The sequence below is a fragment of the Manacus candei genome, unplaced genomic scaffold (genome assembly GCF_025592945.1).
Source record: "Manacus candei isolate 608988 ecotype Guabito, Panama unplaced genomic scaffold, ASM2559294v1 h1tg000026l, whole genome shotgun sequence".
NCBI lineage: Eukaryota > Metazoa > Chordata > Aves > Passeriformes > Pipridae > Manacus > Manacus candei.
Window position 1 is genome coordinate 89,055 of NW_026138074.1, and position 17,579 is coordinate 106,633.

A 17,579-nucleotide genomic window follows, 5' to 3' on the forward strand; every position below is an offset into this window, starting at 1 on the left:
GTGTTAGGATTATTATTGATCATGATTAAAATACATCTACATATTTTAAGTAGGAGTTTTCATACTGTGTGCTATAATTTCAGTAAGGTCTATCAATTCTTCTTTGTCAAGAACAAAGACTTAACCTTCACTGCAAATTCCTGTCTTTGTCTGAAGTTGAGAGCTCTCTGTTAATACTATTTGAACTCAGGTTTAATGTTTTCTTATTTTTAATATGGAAATGACCTTGGTCTAACATAGGATTACTAATTTATGGAATTGACGTCAGTAGTGATTTTTCTAAATCAAACCCAAAAGAGTACACTTCATTACATTTTTTACAGCAGCATAAACTAAACTGTTGAATTTTCCACTGGTATGACCGCTGTGTTTAATTAGTGATAACTGTACGCCAGCCATGGAGCTTAAACAGCAACATGTCAAAACTAACTATAGTTAACTTCAGCAACAGTGGACAAAAGAGACTCTCCAGCCCTTAAGGAGATGAGGTACTTTTTCTCTCTGCAACAAACTACTTTCAAAGTAATCCTTTGATTGTTTGGGTGGTTTTTTTTCAGTTTAAAGTGTATTGTGACTGGTTTTGACCCACTTCATAGAAACTGGCTGCTTTTAAACTACACTCAAAGCTCTCCTGTGTACAGTATGTTCTTGTACCTCCCTATGTTGTTTTTACTTTGGAAAATTAATATCTGCTGGACCGCCAAATGTTCAGTGTGTTAGTATGTGGAAAGAGGATCAACGTGAGTGAGGGAAAGGGCTGTGCACATACAACTTATCTCATCAGAAATTGGCTGAATTAGGAAAGTTCCTAATTACTACCTGAGATTGTGATCATCACTGAAATCCTTATGCCTTTTTGCTGGTCTTATGTTGTGATGAGATTTACAGCACTTCTGGTGCAAAGGTGGAATTAGTTCCTTGCATTGTTAAAATGCTAATGTTAAAACAGATAGTGGTAGCCACCACTACTGTATGACAGCGGGTATTTAAGCTCTTTGATTACATTACCCAATGAAAGCTGGAAATGCCCTTTTAATCATAAAAGCTTAGAATCAGCTCTCCCCCAAATACTAAATGGGTCCATAGTGAGACAAGTCTCAGGACCCCTCTGTTTTATGTGCAGTGGTGGTACAGCCAGTGCAATGCAGACAGGACCCATAAGTCCCTTGTTCCCTTCCCATAAGGGAACAAGGCTGTTTATCCTGAAGGCTTTGGAGAGACCTAAGAGCAGTCTGCCAGAAGGAGGTCACTGGGAAGATGGAGTCAGGCTCTCTACAGATCTGCATGGCTGGAGGACAAGCAACAATGGTCTGCCCTTAATTTCACATTGTGTAATCATGACTATTGCCCCTTATATCATCAAGAAGTTTTGAATTTTTAGGTATCTTTGTTCATAGATGAGTTATTTTTACTTTGAAGAAGTCTGGGTTCTGACTCCTTCTCCCATGAAACAATTATCACAAGTCATCATACTGTCTTCTTTTTAACCTCTTAGAGTAGAGGGTCTCCTGTGCTTTGAGGGAGTGGCTGGCCCCATTATTTTCCTCCACTCTCATATTACAAAAGAACACATGAGAAAGGTTAAGTGAGACTAAAATAAGAAAAGAGATGAGATAGAGATTGATAAATCCATGACACTAATGATATGTCATATCTGAGCAAAAGGTCCGTGCAAATTTCTTCTCCCACGAAACTGAGCTAACATGAAATCAACTACTGCTCAGTTGAGTCTTCTTTCACTTCTTCCTCTGCTCAGCATTATTTCAAGTGTTTGTGAGGTTGTCACTTGTATTTAATTTCATTTTGATAATGAAGACTTGCAAACTAGATTTATTTTATCTCAAGTTCCACATTTCAAAATAATTGAGACACAGAGTAGAAGAACTGACATTTAGCATATGGAATTTGTGCAATCCAAGAAGCACCCAGAACTGAGTTGATGATTTTAGACAAAGGAATAGGAACACTCTCCTTAAAAACCAGTTCCTTCTCTCAGAAGCCTTCCTATAGACAATAAAACCGTATTTAGTAGTCTGCCCCTATTTAGTAAAATGCTTAAACGTGTACTGAAGGAAACATGTAATGGTATCCCGTTAACTTCAGTGAAGACAGGTCTCCCTGTTGACCTAAATAGACTAGTTTAAAGATAAGTATTTGTATAAGTGCTTTGCTGACTAGGAGAGAACACAAGTGATATCACAATTTAATGATCATTCCTGAAGTGAAGAGGGATAAAAAAGCAACAGTTGAACTAAACATCACAAAGACAGAAGGACAGTTGTCTATTCTACTTTCCAGTGCTGTCCCAGACTGTGGGATTTCTGCACAGAATTTTTTAACTCTCACAAATCATCTGCAAAGGTGTTGGATTATATATACACATAGCTGGACTGCTAGTTACAGGTATAAAAGGTACCCAAGTCCTAATGGTCAAAACTCTATCAATTTTCTTGTTTTATTGCCTACAAATTCCACAGACCAACGATACCCTTCAAAATGCAGCACCTCAGATTTGAAAAAAATAGTGGCATTTTGAAAAAAAATAAAATAAAATACCCAAGCATTTTATTTTAAATTTACAGATTTATAGAAGGCAAAATCCATGGCCAGCAATAATCACCTGCCCCTTAACCACCTCTAAAAAGAAGGCAGAAAAGCAAACATACTTCCACTACATTTATTTTCTCAGAAAGAATAAAAAAGAATTTAAAGAATGTGAAGAAATAACTTACTTTCAGTGCAAATAGGACAGCATCCTTTTCTGTTCAGGATTTTACCCTAATAGGGAGAAAGACAGGTTGATTTAATGAAAGAGTTTTTGGAGCAATGACTGTGTCATGTTGTAAGACTGGATAAGCCTTTGAAAATAGTTCAAGTTGTGTTTGAACTCAGTGCCCTGGTTACAGCTTCAAATATCAGGTGCTAAAAACAGACAGAACTATTCAAAGAGCTTCCTGGTAGTCTTATAAGAAATGAAATACTAAAAGGGTTCTCCGTTACCACTTTTCTCTTTAGAGAGAGTGTGAGAGAATTGACTAGTCATCGCGTTAACAAGATTGCTACCTTTTCCCCCACTTCCCCAAAATATATACAATACATTTCCCATGCATTCCCTTTTAGTCACCACACAGAGGCAATCTGCTCCACCCCAGGCCCCTCCCAAATCATTCATTATTTATGTAAAAAAGAAAGAGGGGGAGGGAAGAAGGAAAGAAGAAAGAAAGCAAACTGATAGAGGTCTAGTTTGGCTAAATCTTATGGTACCTCCACCAAATCACATAGACCTATGTCCCCAGTGAAGTAAATGGGTAGGCATCCAAGGATGTGCAACATTTAAAAGCAAACAATTTGGTCTCATCATAGCAATATGGATAAAGGGTTTGAGTATTTATCTACCACTCTGCCCAGGTCAGTTCTACTTACAGTTGTGTCTTATACAAGGATGACTAGAAGCAGGAGGCATGCCTCTGTGTATCTAAATTCATGCTCCTTTTCAGTCTTCATCAATTTAAAAGATGTTCTACCTGATTTTTTATTTAAATTCCCTAAAGTTAACCGTCAAGCTAGTGGATATGCCTGGAAAATTTCAGCCTAAACAATGTGTTTTTCCAAGCAAAAACTGTTGTTGGTTTTAACAGAAGTTATGGTGACATTTGAGCTCACCCGTGTTCCCATACAGGGAAGGAAAGGCATACGAAGCTTTGCTGCACCCCAGCACTGACCCTTTGCTCCAACAGCAGTTGAACACAGAGGAAGTCCCCTCTGTATGATTACTGTTCCTCTTCCCAACCAAGCAGGTGAGCAAGGCGAGGCCAGCAAGAGCAAGCAAATGGAGCTGTGCAATCCTGCCCACTCAACAGCACAGAAAACTTGTGAAAACAGAAAAAAATAGGTAGCAGGTCTATGCAGAGAGCAGGGAAGTAGGCATAAGCAGCAACCCATATTGCTGTCTGCCTTGCCTTCTGCCTACAGTGCTGCCAAGCTTTGACAATGTGCATGGGGAGAAATGAACTCCAAGTATCTGTTGGCAGACTGGAGTGGAGTACACTCCATCCTGCCCTTGCCTGATGTACACAGAATGAGTGCTTGGTGATGAATGCACTTGGGTACATCGTCCACAAGGCGCAGAAGCAGCTTAGTGTAAGCTTGTCTTTGAATGTGCAACTGCATGTGAACAGACTGGAGGCACATCTGGACTTGAGAGAAGGGTTGGATCAGAGTTTCACTGACAGTGTGGGCAGCGCTTAAGATGTTTGTGAGACCACCAAGCCCCAGAGCAAAAAGAATAGCCGAGGACCAGGCGGCACCAGGGAGGCCTACCCAGCACCTGCTAGAACAAAACCACTTAAAGGAGGAAACGTTAAAACCACACAGAAATAGGGAGCTTGGCAACACATATTTGTATGAACGGAATACATGCAGCTGAATGCCACACACTGCACTGCACAGTCTTACCTCGCTGTTTCAATAAAAGAGTTGAAATCATCAGCCGAGTTGGAAGTGGCAAGAATTCAAGTGAAATCGGATTCTCCAAGGCAGCCTGCTGAGGCTGGTTACTTGAGCCACCATGTTGGCCCGAGATCCTGTTTTTGTCTTGTAGAATAAGGAAACCCATTATTGCTAACATGTGCTGCAAGAGTTCGTTAGCATTGAGGGTTCCCTTAGGAGTGGGCTAAGTGATGTGATCCCATTTTTCCCTATGAATATTTATAAGCAGACCACATTTGAGTCTATTTATTTTCTGGGATTTTTCTTCTTTTTTTTATGAGGTTTTCAATTTTAATGTCTGAGGTTTTTATTTTATATTTTTTTTAAGGCAAAACTAATTGCTGGGGGGAGGTGGTTGTTTAGTTGTGCAATAGCAACAGCTGTTGTTTTTTTGTGCCTCATTTGGCACTAGAGTAAAAACAGCAACTTCTTGTTTGTAATACTAACAGATGTGTATAACATTAAATGTAGTCTGTGCTAGAGATGGGAGAGTGTGTTCTGAATAAATTTTCAGCTCACTTGAAGTTCACGGGTTCAAAATTTACCCACAGAATCAAACTCTGCAAATGTCTTCACATTCTGCGAATTTAATTCTATTAACTTTTGCCTTGGAGCTCAGAAAAGGCTGCATGCTGTAAAATTCAACAGGCTTTCCTCTAGCAGTACAAAAAGAGATGTTCATGACCACTGATCATTACCACAGACTTAAGATGTTAGTGAGGAATGCAAAGGCACAAGGAGAGGGGGCAGGAGAAAAATTAAAAGGATGGGTAATCAGAAAGGAGATGGCACAAAGCAAGAAAGAGGCTCGAGCAGAGCTAGGGCAAGTAAATAGCAAATTAGGTATGAAGAGGTCTAAAGGATCTCTGAAACTCAGTCTTGCCAAGTGTTGAGATTACTCCCTTTCTTTAAAGTATTTAAGCATGTGTTTAAGCACACATGGAGGGCCCATAACTAACTTCAGCAGAACTGGACACATGCTTAATAGATTTACTGGACGGGGGCCAGCAAGTACCGCACCTTGCACACTGACACTCCAGGTAACTTGAGAGAGGGAATATCTATTTGGAGTCAGTGGTCAGAAGGTAAGAAACAATAACCACAAGCCACAAGGCTCACTAGAAGTCCAAGGAGAACCAATTTTACTATAGATGTGACAGGAAGGACTGACTTTGTGAGATGTATTGCCTCTGCTGCAGATGAAAAGTAGCTAAGAAAGACACTTTCTGTAATTACTGATATAGGATTAAATGCTCCAAAAAGAAAAGAACAAAAGAAACAGAAAAATCTGCCTAGTCCTATGAAGAAAATTAAAGAAAAGGCAGAAAGAGTCTTCAAATGTCTTCTATGTCAGCCTGCAACCAATAGACTGAATAATACAAATCGTTGCACAGTACTGGAAATTTCTGCAGAATTGCCACTTTGAAACCCATCCTTTCAAGAAATAATTGGCCAAAATTTATGCTGAAAAATAAAATAAAATTCTATCACCAAAATATCTCACAATATCATGCAAAGAGTATTAAGAATGCATGGTAAAGCATTTAAGTCATAGAATAATATTCTAAGTTCTTTGTGAATCTTCAGTCCTTTCCCGATGAGTTGTCTGTACCATAATACAGTTTTAATGAGATAAATTTATGTGGCCTGACACCTGAGGGACACTAAACCACATTTTATTCCACAGCAGTCTTCAATAGTCAGTGGAGACTGCTTATTGTCAGAAACATTGTGAAGAGAGAAAACAAATGGAGAGCACACCACTACAGTTTGCAGAGGCAGCAGCATAACTGTGCATGATATCCATACTTCCAGTATCAGAATCACTAATATATCTGTATCTTGAATAATGTGGTGTGCTTAATTGATGTTTATAGATTTGTGACAGAAAAATCTCATTAAAGAGAGTGAAGCAGAGATGAAAAGTAGAAGATTTAAATCCATTAGCATACATTATATGCTTTAAAATTACTTGGTACCCACTTGGAATAGGAAAATAAATCTTACTCTAGAGTTTACATTCTTTCTTCTACTTTTCCTTCCAATTTAGCTTGAAAGAGCAGAAATGCAATGTGTTCCTGTGGAGGAGAGTAGTTTTGCTTGCAGCTTGCAATTAAAGGCAGGGAGCAAGGTGACTGGTCAGATACCAGAGCAAATGGTGCTGCAGGGTAACAAAGCCAGTCTTTTCAGCCCTAAGGAACCAGATCTTGTCTGAGGACTGACCTCAGAGCTCTAGGGCATTCACATTAACCTTGAAACAGATTGTGTAGCAACACTAAACAAGTTTGTCAATCAGTTACTTATGCTGCTGCAGGACTGTGGATGGTGAATTTTTACCCACCATTACTTTCATTTTAGAAGCCACTTCAACTGATCATCTCAATGCTCAAATTTATGTATAGATACTGCTGCAGTGATCTACTTCACTGAAGATCTATATTAAGTCATATTAGCTACTTGATCTCAGAAGTGTCTTAAACATCTGTAATGCATCAGCACAAGGTAAAAATAAATGAGATGCAGCGCGTGCCAGGTTCTCAGTCAACAAAAAATTCGAAGAGACCTGAAGAGCCCAAACTTACACCATGAATGGCCTGAAGGTAGCAAACCTGATTGCCATGAGCCACATCATGTTCCCAGAAGAGCAGCTTCGTTTGTTCACACTTTCTAATGTGTATGCAGCATCTCATGTGAGGCCCATTAACAGGAGACCTGCCCTCTGCAGTGAGTGCCAGAGGATGCAAGCATCGTTCTTTAAGCCAGTTGTCACAGTAGAACAAGGAGTGCCAAGGTACAGGCTCTCTATTCTACCACTGCTTCTGGCTGTCCAAAGTTTACATGTATAAAATTTTACAAACTAGAGTTTGTCATTTAAAAATTTTATATCTAGGTGTCTGTGACTCACATTTTCCCCACTGGCTTCCAGAATGGAAAAGGAAACACTGAGAAGGTGTAATCTAATGACTTGGCTTTCTCTTCTGCAGTTCAGTTCAAAGATCTGCCCCTACATGAGGTGCTATTTAGAGCTCCCTCTTGTGAATGCTTGAGCCATTAAAAAAAATAATTTGTCAGTGTCAGAAATCCAAGAAACAAAGGCTGACTTTAGCTCAAGGTTTCAAGTACAGCTAACTTTTGAAGCAATTAAGTAAAGTTACAGTTACACCCGTCTTTGGGTTCACTTCAGACTTTCAAATAAAATAATACTCAGACCACAACCTTAGACAAAGTAGAATGGCTTGGTTGAAATAATTTGCTTTGCTTTGCCTAATTTACATTTTCAACCAAGTGTTAAGCCTCACATGCACTGAGAAATGCAAGTACAACAACCTACTGTGGCTTGCCTTAAGAATATGTATGCTCTTGAAATATTAACATAGTCATCTCATCGCTTTATAAAACTACTAAATGAGTGAAAGGCATGTTCCAGTGCAGATACCTGGGACAGAGAAAGTTAAAGGCAGAAGGAGAAATAGAGACTCTTCAGGGCAAGGACAGAGGTGGAATGAGCATATTCAGGGTAACAGTAGCACACCTGGAGAATGCCAATCTAAATTAATATGCCAGAGTATCCCTTCTTTTCAAACTGCATGCCCCACTGCCATGTACACACTTCCAAGAAACACTGGAAAAGATAACGGTGGACAAAAAAAAGAGAAGAAAACTCAGTTCTTTTAAAAAACTCACATGAGGACAGCTGCTGACTGGAATGCACTGTTTCTTGCGACACTCTGTCTTGCCTTTCACACAAGCACAGATGGTGCAGTTTACAGAGGACCACATCTCTCCATCCTGCAAGAGAGAACATGATATAGTATCAGCTGGAGTGGCAACAGGAAGCTATTTCAGCAATGTATCATTGCACAAGAAAGGATGACTTTCCCTGTTGGCACTGTCTCATTGTTTAGTCTAAATTATTTTGAGGTGTCTGTCCATGGCCAGTTGGATAAAAGACAAAGATCAAATTCAGCAAGGTTTTCTTCCCTTTGGCCCTCTTGGTCAGAAATTCATTTTTTCAGGGCTAACCAAATCACATTTTCGTTTTTCATCAGTGTCCTGTTTATTTGCATTGTTTTCTCTCTAATAAGCATCTGAGATGTGATCACACCTACCACAAATTTTCATTTTAGCTGACATAATTAGAAAAACCTGGTTGAGTGAAGTCTATAGGCTGCAAGTTAGAGTATTTGATTAAGATATACAGTGAATTTATTCCCAGATGCAGCATCATTTTGACTCAGGGCAGGAATGGTTGAATAATGAGTTCTAATTTAGATTACTACAGCACTTTCACAGATATTTGATCTGCTAAACATCTGAAAATGTTTAGAAGAGATACAGTGCCGAAATTCTCAAATGCGGAGCAGGTAAGACAGTCTATGTATGGTATTAAGTGCAGAGCATAATATGCCTCATGGTCTTGTCCCCACTTGGGATGAATTGCTTGTGGAACTGCCCTGGCTCCTTTTTTACATGGTGCTGCACTTGCCAAGTGTGGTTTCTAAAACATTCTGTTTCACCCGCTTACAGCCTTGTGCTAGTCCGCTTAGAGCCAAACTGTGCATGTTTTCTGTTTACAGGGCTGCTGGGAAGGAAGGGTGAGGATAGACTGGACAGGAACAGGCAGCTCAACCAGACAGATGTGAATAATTACGTGCCCACCTCAACATGATGTTCTGACCAGAAAGAAAAAACAGACCATATCTGAAATGCAAAGGAGCCTAACTTATTCAGTGCAGCGCGCTTGGCCAGAGGCTGTTTCTCTCCTGTTTTTTGTTTCTAGGGCATGTTACTATTGCCTAGTGTTTCTGATGTTCTTGTGTCTCTGATGACCACTCACCAGGCAACTACTAAGGTACCAGAATACAACACAGCTGACCGCATGCAGCTATCCTGAATTTTTGTTTCACAGTCGAAACAAATTCACAGCTGAATTTCTGTTTTGCACAGGAGTGCAAAAACAGATTTGCTGTGCCCATTCTACCTGTGTTAGAGAACTGACTTCAACAGAGCGACACTCGATTTACATTTTTGCACACGAGGCCAGAAATGGATGTACTCTCTCGTTATTTTTTCACACTCCATATAACACTAGTAATATAATAAAATCTTCACAAGAAGCAGAATATTTTAGTTGGGTGCCTAAGAAGTAGGCATTTGTTCCTGAAGCACAATGGCGCCAGTGTGAAAGTGCCAATCAGATGGAGTATAGTCTCAGCGTACAGTAGGTTCACATGTAATTTCCAGAATAAACACTTCAGCTATGTACACAAAAGATGGAATAAATGGGAAGCAATTCTGGCTGAGCAAACCAAGTATTCACAAAGGACTTAACATTTGATCTGATTCAAGGGTCTCTTAATTCACAGATGGCCCATGAGGTGACAGAATCTTTTTCCGACACAGTGTGAAAAAAACGTTGCACCACTTGGAAAAACAAACAGGGTCTCAGTAATAGCAGAAGTGTTCTGCAGGGAATCCCTTGTGATTTGAAAACATTGGGTGAGAGTGCAGTAGGTAACAGTTACTACATGGCTACCCCAGCATAAAATATCGGGGGTGCTGTCCTTAGCAGAGATGTGAAACGTAGTAAATCGAGTAACTTTCAGCCAAGATGAACTTCACAAAGCTCCTGTTGGCTCAGCTATGGAAAAGACTTTAGTTCAGCAGATAAAGCCTACAGGCCACTCAGAATATCTCCTATCGGTGTTCGTTTGGGAAAGCAGAGCACTAATACCTCTGACTAAAAATGCATCATTTGTCATGAAACAGCAGCTTGAACCTCTGCATACGGAAGGGGAGGCAACATGTAACATTCAAGGAGGAACTATAATCTTTAACTGCTGTGTATCAGCAGAATTTATACAAACTCAGAAAAAAAAAAGCAGATGGCAAATTTTGCAAAGCTTTGCCTCCATCATCAACCACAACGGTGAGGATTCTGCTGCAAAACAAGCCACTATTCTAATCTATAGTAAAATCATGCTGTTTCAATGGTTATTATTCATGGCTGTTACAATGGTATCTGCTCTTGAACCACACCTGAAACTTTACCTGGAAGATCTTATTGCCAAACTTGCACACTTTCACTTCCTCAGGAGAGACATATGAGACACACTCCTTGCAGCAGTGGTCTTTGTTTTTATTGCATTCACCAGGAAGTAAGCACCTCTTCTTACATATCACTGTTGAATCCTAGGTAAAAGGATGAAAGGAAATCATAAAATCATCACCAAGGTGTTTGTGCTCCTGTGTGTCCTTACAACAGAAAATAAAAATTATTTATGGATTAAGGGAATCTTTCATGGTCTATGAAGCTAAAGCCCCGCTTGTACTTTTATTTGCCTGCAAAATCTTACTGATTTGGTGACACTTTCATTTTTTTGCCTAGGTGCAGAAGTGGAAGTGGTCACAGTCATGTTAGAGAACCAAATAAATATCACTGCCCTTCAGCAGAGATGTGGTAATTCATCATTTAGAAACTCCTCTTCCACTCTAATGCAAAGTCAAAGAGGATCATATAATCCGAGCAACTTTATTTTGCATCACACAGAGTCAGGCATCATGTCTCAGCTGAGGCAGTCAGTAATTTTTTAAACTTTCCTAGCAGAACTGCAAGTGCTCTTCAGATCATATTCTTTTGGACCACACAAGAAGCCACAGAACAGTATCAGGCTTACAGTTCCACAGCCCTACAAATTACTGCTAAGCCAGATAACCATCAGCACACAATATCAAAGCACTGTGGACTTACCTTGCATGTACACATTGTGCAGTTGTCATAAATAAACGAGGATCCATTATCATACACATTGCTGTGAAAGAGGCAGCTTCCAAATGGGAGGTCAAACACTTTCCTCTGTCCTGAATAAAAATAAACAGTAATAGAAACAGAATGTGGTTGAAAATATACCATATTGTCAACAAAAATAGAAGGGTTTATTGTCACCAGATCAAATTCATGTGCAATGTGTCATTTGCTATGTGTTTCCACTTTGGTGTGAAAAAAATATGTACTTTTAACAGTTCACTGTTCCTTTAGTACACATTCATCTGTACAAATCCTACCATGGGAGGGAATATAAATATGATTTATAGCATGTTTATATTGGAAAAATCTTTCTTCTCCTTCTCATCATAAAGTGCACAGTGCAGCTAAACGAATAAAAAGTAAGCACTGCAAACTCTTAAGGTAGGTACACTTAAACTAGTTAAACAGTCTTTAACTTAATGCAATAACTTATCAAATAAAGGAGTCTTAACTGGTTTTAGCGTATCTACCTCAGGGGTTCACAGCAGCCAAGCTAAATCAACTCAGTGACACTGATGCGAAAATAACAGATGTTGTCCAGTCTCATTAAGATAGCTTGGTGTACCATGTGCACACAAGAATGCAAGAAATACAGGCATTTGCATAGTTTATGAACAGAATTAAGGCAACAGAAGATACTTAGTTTCCATAATCCATAAAACATTCAGGCTTAATGAGAGTGAGGTAAGGGTTTGGAACACTATACAGGGAAGGTAGCACCAAAATCAAATCCTTCCCGAAGTCCTGCAATCCTGCAAGCACTTTCAGACGCAAGTTGCAACAGAGTTTGTGGTTCTTGTAAGCTCCTCTCATTCTTCAGCTTCTTTCCCACTAGGTTATTTTAAACAAGTGACCATTATGGTACATACACAAGCTCTTCACAAAAACACTATACTTACTTTCCTAATTTTGAGTTGCCCCATTTACTTTTGGTGGCAGCCAACTAATAAGTTCTTTTATCAGTGGCTGTCACTTTCCTAGATTGTTTCTGCAGTCTAATGTTTAATAGGGACCAATTCCAAGGCAGGGAATGGCCACTATAAGTACATACATGAAGTACTAAGTGCTAAGCAAACACTTTAGGTTTTAAACCATCAGGTCTTGGCATACTGTAATTCCTTCCTTTTTCAGTAGTTGTTGATAAATGTAGAGCATCTTATAAGAAAAAGGTTCCATTTTCTTTTGAGATATAAGTGAACAAAAGGATAAGCACACAGCAAAACCCATTGGATTAGCCTTGAGTTTTTACAAATCTAATGTTAAACAAAAGTTAAGAAATCATTGCTTTTGTTCAGTTAGACATAATTTGAACATCTCTCTCTTGCAAATTAGCTACTTTGAATTAATCTGTAGTTGCATAGCCAGCCTTCCTTTTACTGGATGTGCATCTTTCTGAAAAGGCTTAATTTCTCTTGCAGGACTGACATATGAAATCAGTTGAGGATACTTGGTAGCCCTAAAAGGAACTGCTCTACATCCATGCACCACTTACGGGTAAAGCCTAGCCGTGGTCCCGCCTGTAACAACACTTCTACTGCTCCATGTGGGGCCAGGACTTCAACAGCATAGCTTGTGTCAACAAGTGAACAAAAGTCCAGTTCTCTCCCACACCCTCTTGCCATGCCTTGAAAACCGCTCAGCGCAATTCCGGGTGGCCAACCCAGTTCAAATAGTTGGTAAAAAACCACTGACAAAGGAGCTACCACTTTAAAAGATGTGGTGATGAAGATATTTGGCTTAATGGTCGGCTTTGCTGGCTCATAACCACTAGTTAAACTAATAATTCAAATCCCAGTAGAGTCCACAGCATTCTTCTAAGCTATATACGCTGAGTATCAGGAATTCAATTGCAGGGAGGTCCTCCACATGATACTCTAAAAACCATGCCTCAGCATCCCTGGAAATGCTTCCCTTTCCTGACAGCCATGCAGCATGCTAATCATCCCCTGGCTTTACTTCCACTCCAAAACTTTTAACACTTCCCTGTGAATAGATGTTATCTGTTCAGAGGTATATGAAATGCTTTAAAGACCACATAAAATAAAATTGATTATTATTAGTGAATTTGTTTAATTCTAAGAGGGGAAAAAAGAACATGTAGAAAGATCCCCTTGAAGCAGTCAAAAATTAAAGCTGCATTTCAAATGCCTAGATCAAGGAGGGGAAAGTTCAGTTGAGAAAAGCATGGGGAGGAGAGGACAAGGGGAGTTTACAGAAGGAAAAGAAAAATGTCCTCAGCCAAAACAGAAGCTCAGCATTTGGACTGTTCTCCTCTCCATTTCATTTCTCTACTGCATTACTCTCTGGTCCTGCAGCTAAACGTTCCAGGCAGATATTTATCTGTAGCACTTCTCAATTAGCAAATAAATAAATTTGGGTTTATTTCAAGCCGTCAAAAATGTTAAGTACTATGAGAACCTGGAACTCTATATGGCTTACTGCCTTCAAGGCCAGACCTCTCTGTATCCCTAACCTAGACCTGGAAACAGACTTTGGATAACAGTACAGATGTAGTCAAAATTATAAAGCTCCCATTGAAGAACTGGGAGTTATTGGCTCTGAAAATTTTCCAAACCTAGTTATAACCTCATGGAGCAAATTAAAACTAATTTACTGAGTAGGATGTAAGTATTCCTTGTTTATGAAACAGACAGAATGTTAACCTGTGGGATCTGTGCCTTATTTTTTCATTGCCTTCTTTGTCATGACTCGGAAGAACTAGCCCTTCTTAGAGGCCTCTGACTTACACCTTTAAAATGCGTTGGAAATATGTAATTGAGAATATTCTTGGATGAAACTGGGATTCCACCTTAAGAAGGCAATCACGAGGCAGACTCCTGGGGCCGTGGCATGCCTCTGACAACAGTTTACAAGAATGCAATGTCAGTTCAGAAGTTTCCTCTGGCCTGCATTTCCTCAAAACAAAGAACGCAAATGCTCACATGAATAATAGTATGACAGGGCAAGGCCTTTCTCTTGTGGCAAACTCCAAAGAAACATCTCTTCCTGCCTCTTCAAAATCTGTAGATTATAAATTCCGCTGAGCAATAGAGTCTCTTTCACCTCAAAGAATTTACCAGTATTGTGAAATACTGGTATAAAGGATGCTATGTACAAACACATCATATTAATTACAAAATTCCTTGGGGAAAAAACTTACCTAAGCATTTGGGGCAACACTGTCCAGCAGGAATGTGACTGAGGTGCTGAGGACATGAGAGGATGGGGCAGACCTCTTGGATACACTGTGTCCTGCCACCCTGAAGGAAAATAGGCTCAGTTAGAAAAAAAATTGAAGCAAAATATCAAGTAGATGTGCACACACACACACACAGACTGGTAACAAGGTCTTGAAAAACCTTAGCCAAAGCTATAAGAAACTTCTGATTGCGTCAAGCATAGGACATGTACACCTGTCCTTCAAGACTTCCTATATTGCTTGCAGAGACGTTGGATTATTCATCTTTTCTTTAAGCTCTCAAACAATGAATGTAATAGCTGAAGAAACACTGTCTTTCTATCTTATTTTTTGGTGTGGATATGAGAAAACCAGGGGAAAATAAAACCATTATCCATGAACCTTTCCGGATGTTCAAAAAAGTTACTAAGCAATTTTTTACATTATTCTTCATCTCCTGTGTCGTGCCCTTCTAGGCTTGTCTGGGACAGGGATTAAGTGCTGAAGCAAGATGAGAGCAGGTGTTCTTCAACTAAGTCCATGACCTCAGAAACCAAATAAGCCAAAATCACTTAAGAAAGCACATTCTTGCTAGCCTCCAAGTCCAACTATGCAAACCCAGAAGGCCTGCTTTCTTCAGAGGACTGAAAACCAAGAGGGTATATGAAATTCTGAAAATGAATGAGAAAAAAAAGAAAAAAAATTAAGCAAACTAAACTGGATATATCCTAGTGTATCAACAAATACCAGAAACAGAGGCAAAGACAAAAGCACAGAAAATATGTCTAAGTCAGTCAAAAGAGATTTTTGTTCTCATTCTGCTCTGTTGCCTGATTACTTCACCGTGCTTTTAGAATACTGTGTTTAGCTCTAGACCCCATATCAATATGTGCTCCATATGGTCATAAGAGGTCCAGGCTGTCAAATTTTAAAACTCAGTCCATCTTTGTCTTAGCAAGGAAAGTCAGTTCTTTTCATCTAACTGTCTTGCCTTATTTATCACTCAGAGTTGCAGGATCATCCCAACAATAAGCTTTATATTCCTGAAAGCTGTGATTGAAGACTTATGAACAGTCTCCTCCCACCTACATGCTGGATTGCTCTCGGGGCTCCCTGGGGAAAGGTGGAAAAAGCCATTCATTTTGAAGAGCTCTGTGCCTGAAATAATCATATACCATTCCACTCCTAATGGCCTCAGTGAATCATGTAAAAGCTTTTACATATAGGCAGACCCACATATACACTGTTACACAGAAAATAACATGCTGACTGTACCCCCATTCTTTTCAGGCACTGAAGTCTACCTGTCCCATGGGGCTACCAAAGCATCCTGAATGCACATGGCTAAGGACTGCTCGTAATTCTTTCACTGTAGCATGCAGAAACACAGAGTTTATTGTAGACTGAAATGACTGCTCTAAATTAAGGGTCAGACCAGAAACCTGACAAAATGAAATTAATTCTTCACTGATGTTCCTCAGTATGCTCAGGGAACAGCTCTGTGAGAAGGGACACAGGTGCAGAATGAAAGAAGGGCTCTCTGAAGCAGTACCGTCTTTCATCCCAGGGAAAAAGGCTTTGAGAAGACAAAGTTCAAACTTCAGAGACGGTTCAGAAAAAGAGAAAGCAGGGCACAGAGGCCTCGGCCAGCCTGGTGACAGGATGAAGAATATATCCATGGAAGTTACAAGGAAAGGCTAAGAGAATTGGGATTGTGCAGCCTGGAAGAAAAAGGGCTTCATGGTGACCTAATTGCAGCCTTCCAGCACCTGAAAGGAACCTACAAGAAAAATGGAGAGAGACTATTTACAAGAACCTGTAGTGACGGGACAAGGGTGAATGGCTTTAAAGTGGAAGAGAAAAGGTTTAGATTGGATATTAGGAAGAAATTCTGTACTATGAGGGTGGTGAGGCACTGGAACAAGTTGCCCAGAGAAGTTGTGAATGCCCCATCCCTGGCAGTGTTCAAGGCCAGGTTGGATAAGGCCTTGAGCAACCTGGTCTAGTGAAAGGTGTCACTGCACATGGCAGGTGGGTTGGAAATAGATGATCTTAAAGGTTTCTTCCAAGCCAAGCTATTCTGTGATTCAGCAAAGATAAAGCAATGCTCCACACATTATGAGCTGAGGTTTCATCTTGTCTCAGCAGTTTCCTCAAGAGACATAAAAGAAGGGAAGATGAAATAGCACTTTCTAATTCTCCCACAAGAGGTCCATCTTCGAGAAAGACAGAGAACAAGTCTTCCCTTAAATGAAAGCATGGAGCCAGTCCAGCTAGCCGTCCATCTGCTTCTGCTAAGCTCCTACCTCAATTATGATATTTTGCTGTTCAATAAGGATACCAGTAGCTTGGCAGAGTTGAAAGACGCACCATTCCAGGCTGCGTCTGACTTTGCTGGACACACTGGATGAAGGACAGAGTGCAGTTTCTGGGTAGGCTACCCACATGCCTGGTGCACAGCATGGATGCAGCTTGTATGCTAGGACAGGTGGAGAGGAAAATGTCTGCGGAAAAAACTGTCTGTCCAAAACTCCCCAAAGGTTGTGAGCCTGTGGTAATTCATCTCCAAGAGCCCTGGGCTTCATCAACCATGAGGGTGAGAACAGTGACTACCACCAATAGCTTCTCTTAAGTGGACTTTTAAAGCACTCATGAAATCACAGGAGGACAGAGGCTTCCATACTCCCAATTTGTTACTGATAACAAGCATGTCTAAACTTAATAATATTTTATATACATGTTATTTAAGGTTAAAGGTTAACATCAGTATTATCAGAACCATATTTCTTGTGGGCATCTCGTTTTCTATTTTTCTTGCAGGTTTTATCTCTGTGCTTTAGTGAAGCTATAAATCATCTAAAGAAGATTACTCCCTAGTTTTGCCCTATATTCACCTTGTGCTTGAAAGACTGTTAATCCTCCAACTGAAGTAAAATTTCCATTGATTTTACAGAATATTTGGTCTAAGTGCTGGCTGGCATTACGATTCAGTCCACAGTGGATTGTAGAAATTTATTTTTAGCTTTCATCCTAGAAGTGCTACCAGTGAGGTTATCCTTACGGAAAAAAAAAAAAAAAAGGAAATACCAAAATTACATTTCTCTC

The 17,579-nt window shown here is 39.8% G+C and overlaps 1 protein-coding gene across 3 annotated transcripts in view; it reads right to left on the reverse strand.

Annotated features, from left to right (window-relative positions):
* The window catches only part of BMPER (BMP binding endothelial regulator), a 148,013-nt gene that overhangs the window by 58,516 nt on the left and 71,918 nt on the right, over positions 1-17,579 (reverse strand). For 2 of the 3 annotated variants that reach the window (XM_051789072.1, XM_051789074.1), the window contains 5 exons: positions 14,457-14,556; positions 11,240-11,349; positions 10,540-10,680; positions 8,173-8,277; positions 2,733-2,778 (listed from right to left, as the gene is read on the reverse strand). In XM_051789072.1, the coding sequence (XP_051645032.1) occupies positions 2,733-2,778; positions 8,173-8,277; positions 10,540-10,680; positions 11,240-11,349; positions 14,457-14,556 (502 nt within the window). The remainder of the gene's footprint in view (positions 1-2,732; positions 2,779-8,172; positions 8,278-10,539; positions 10,681-11,239; positions 11,350-14,456; positions 14,557-17,579) is intronic. The other variant, XM_051789073.1, reaches the window with a different exon arrangement.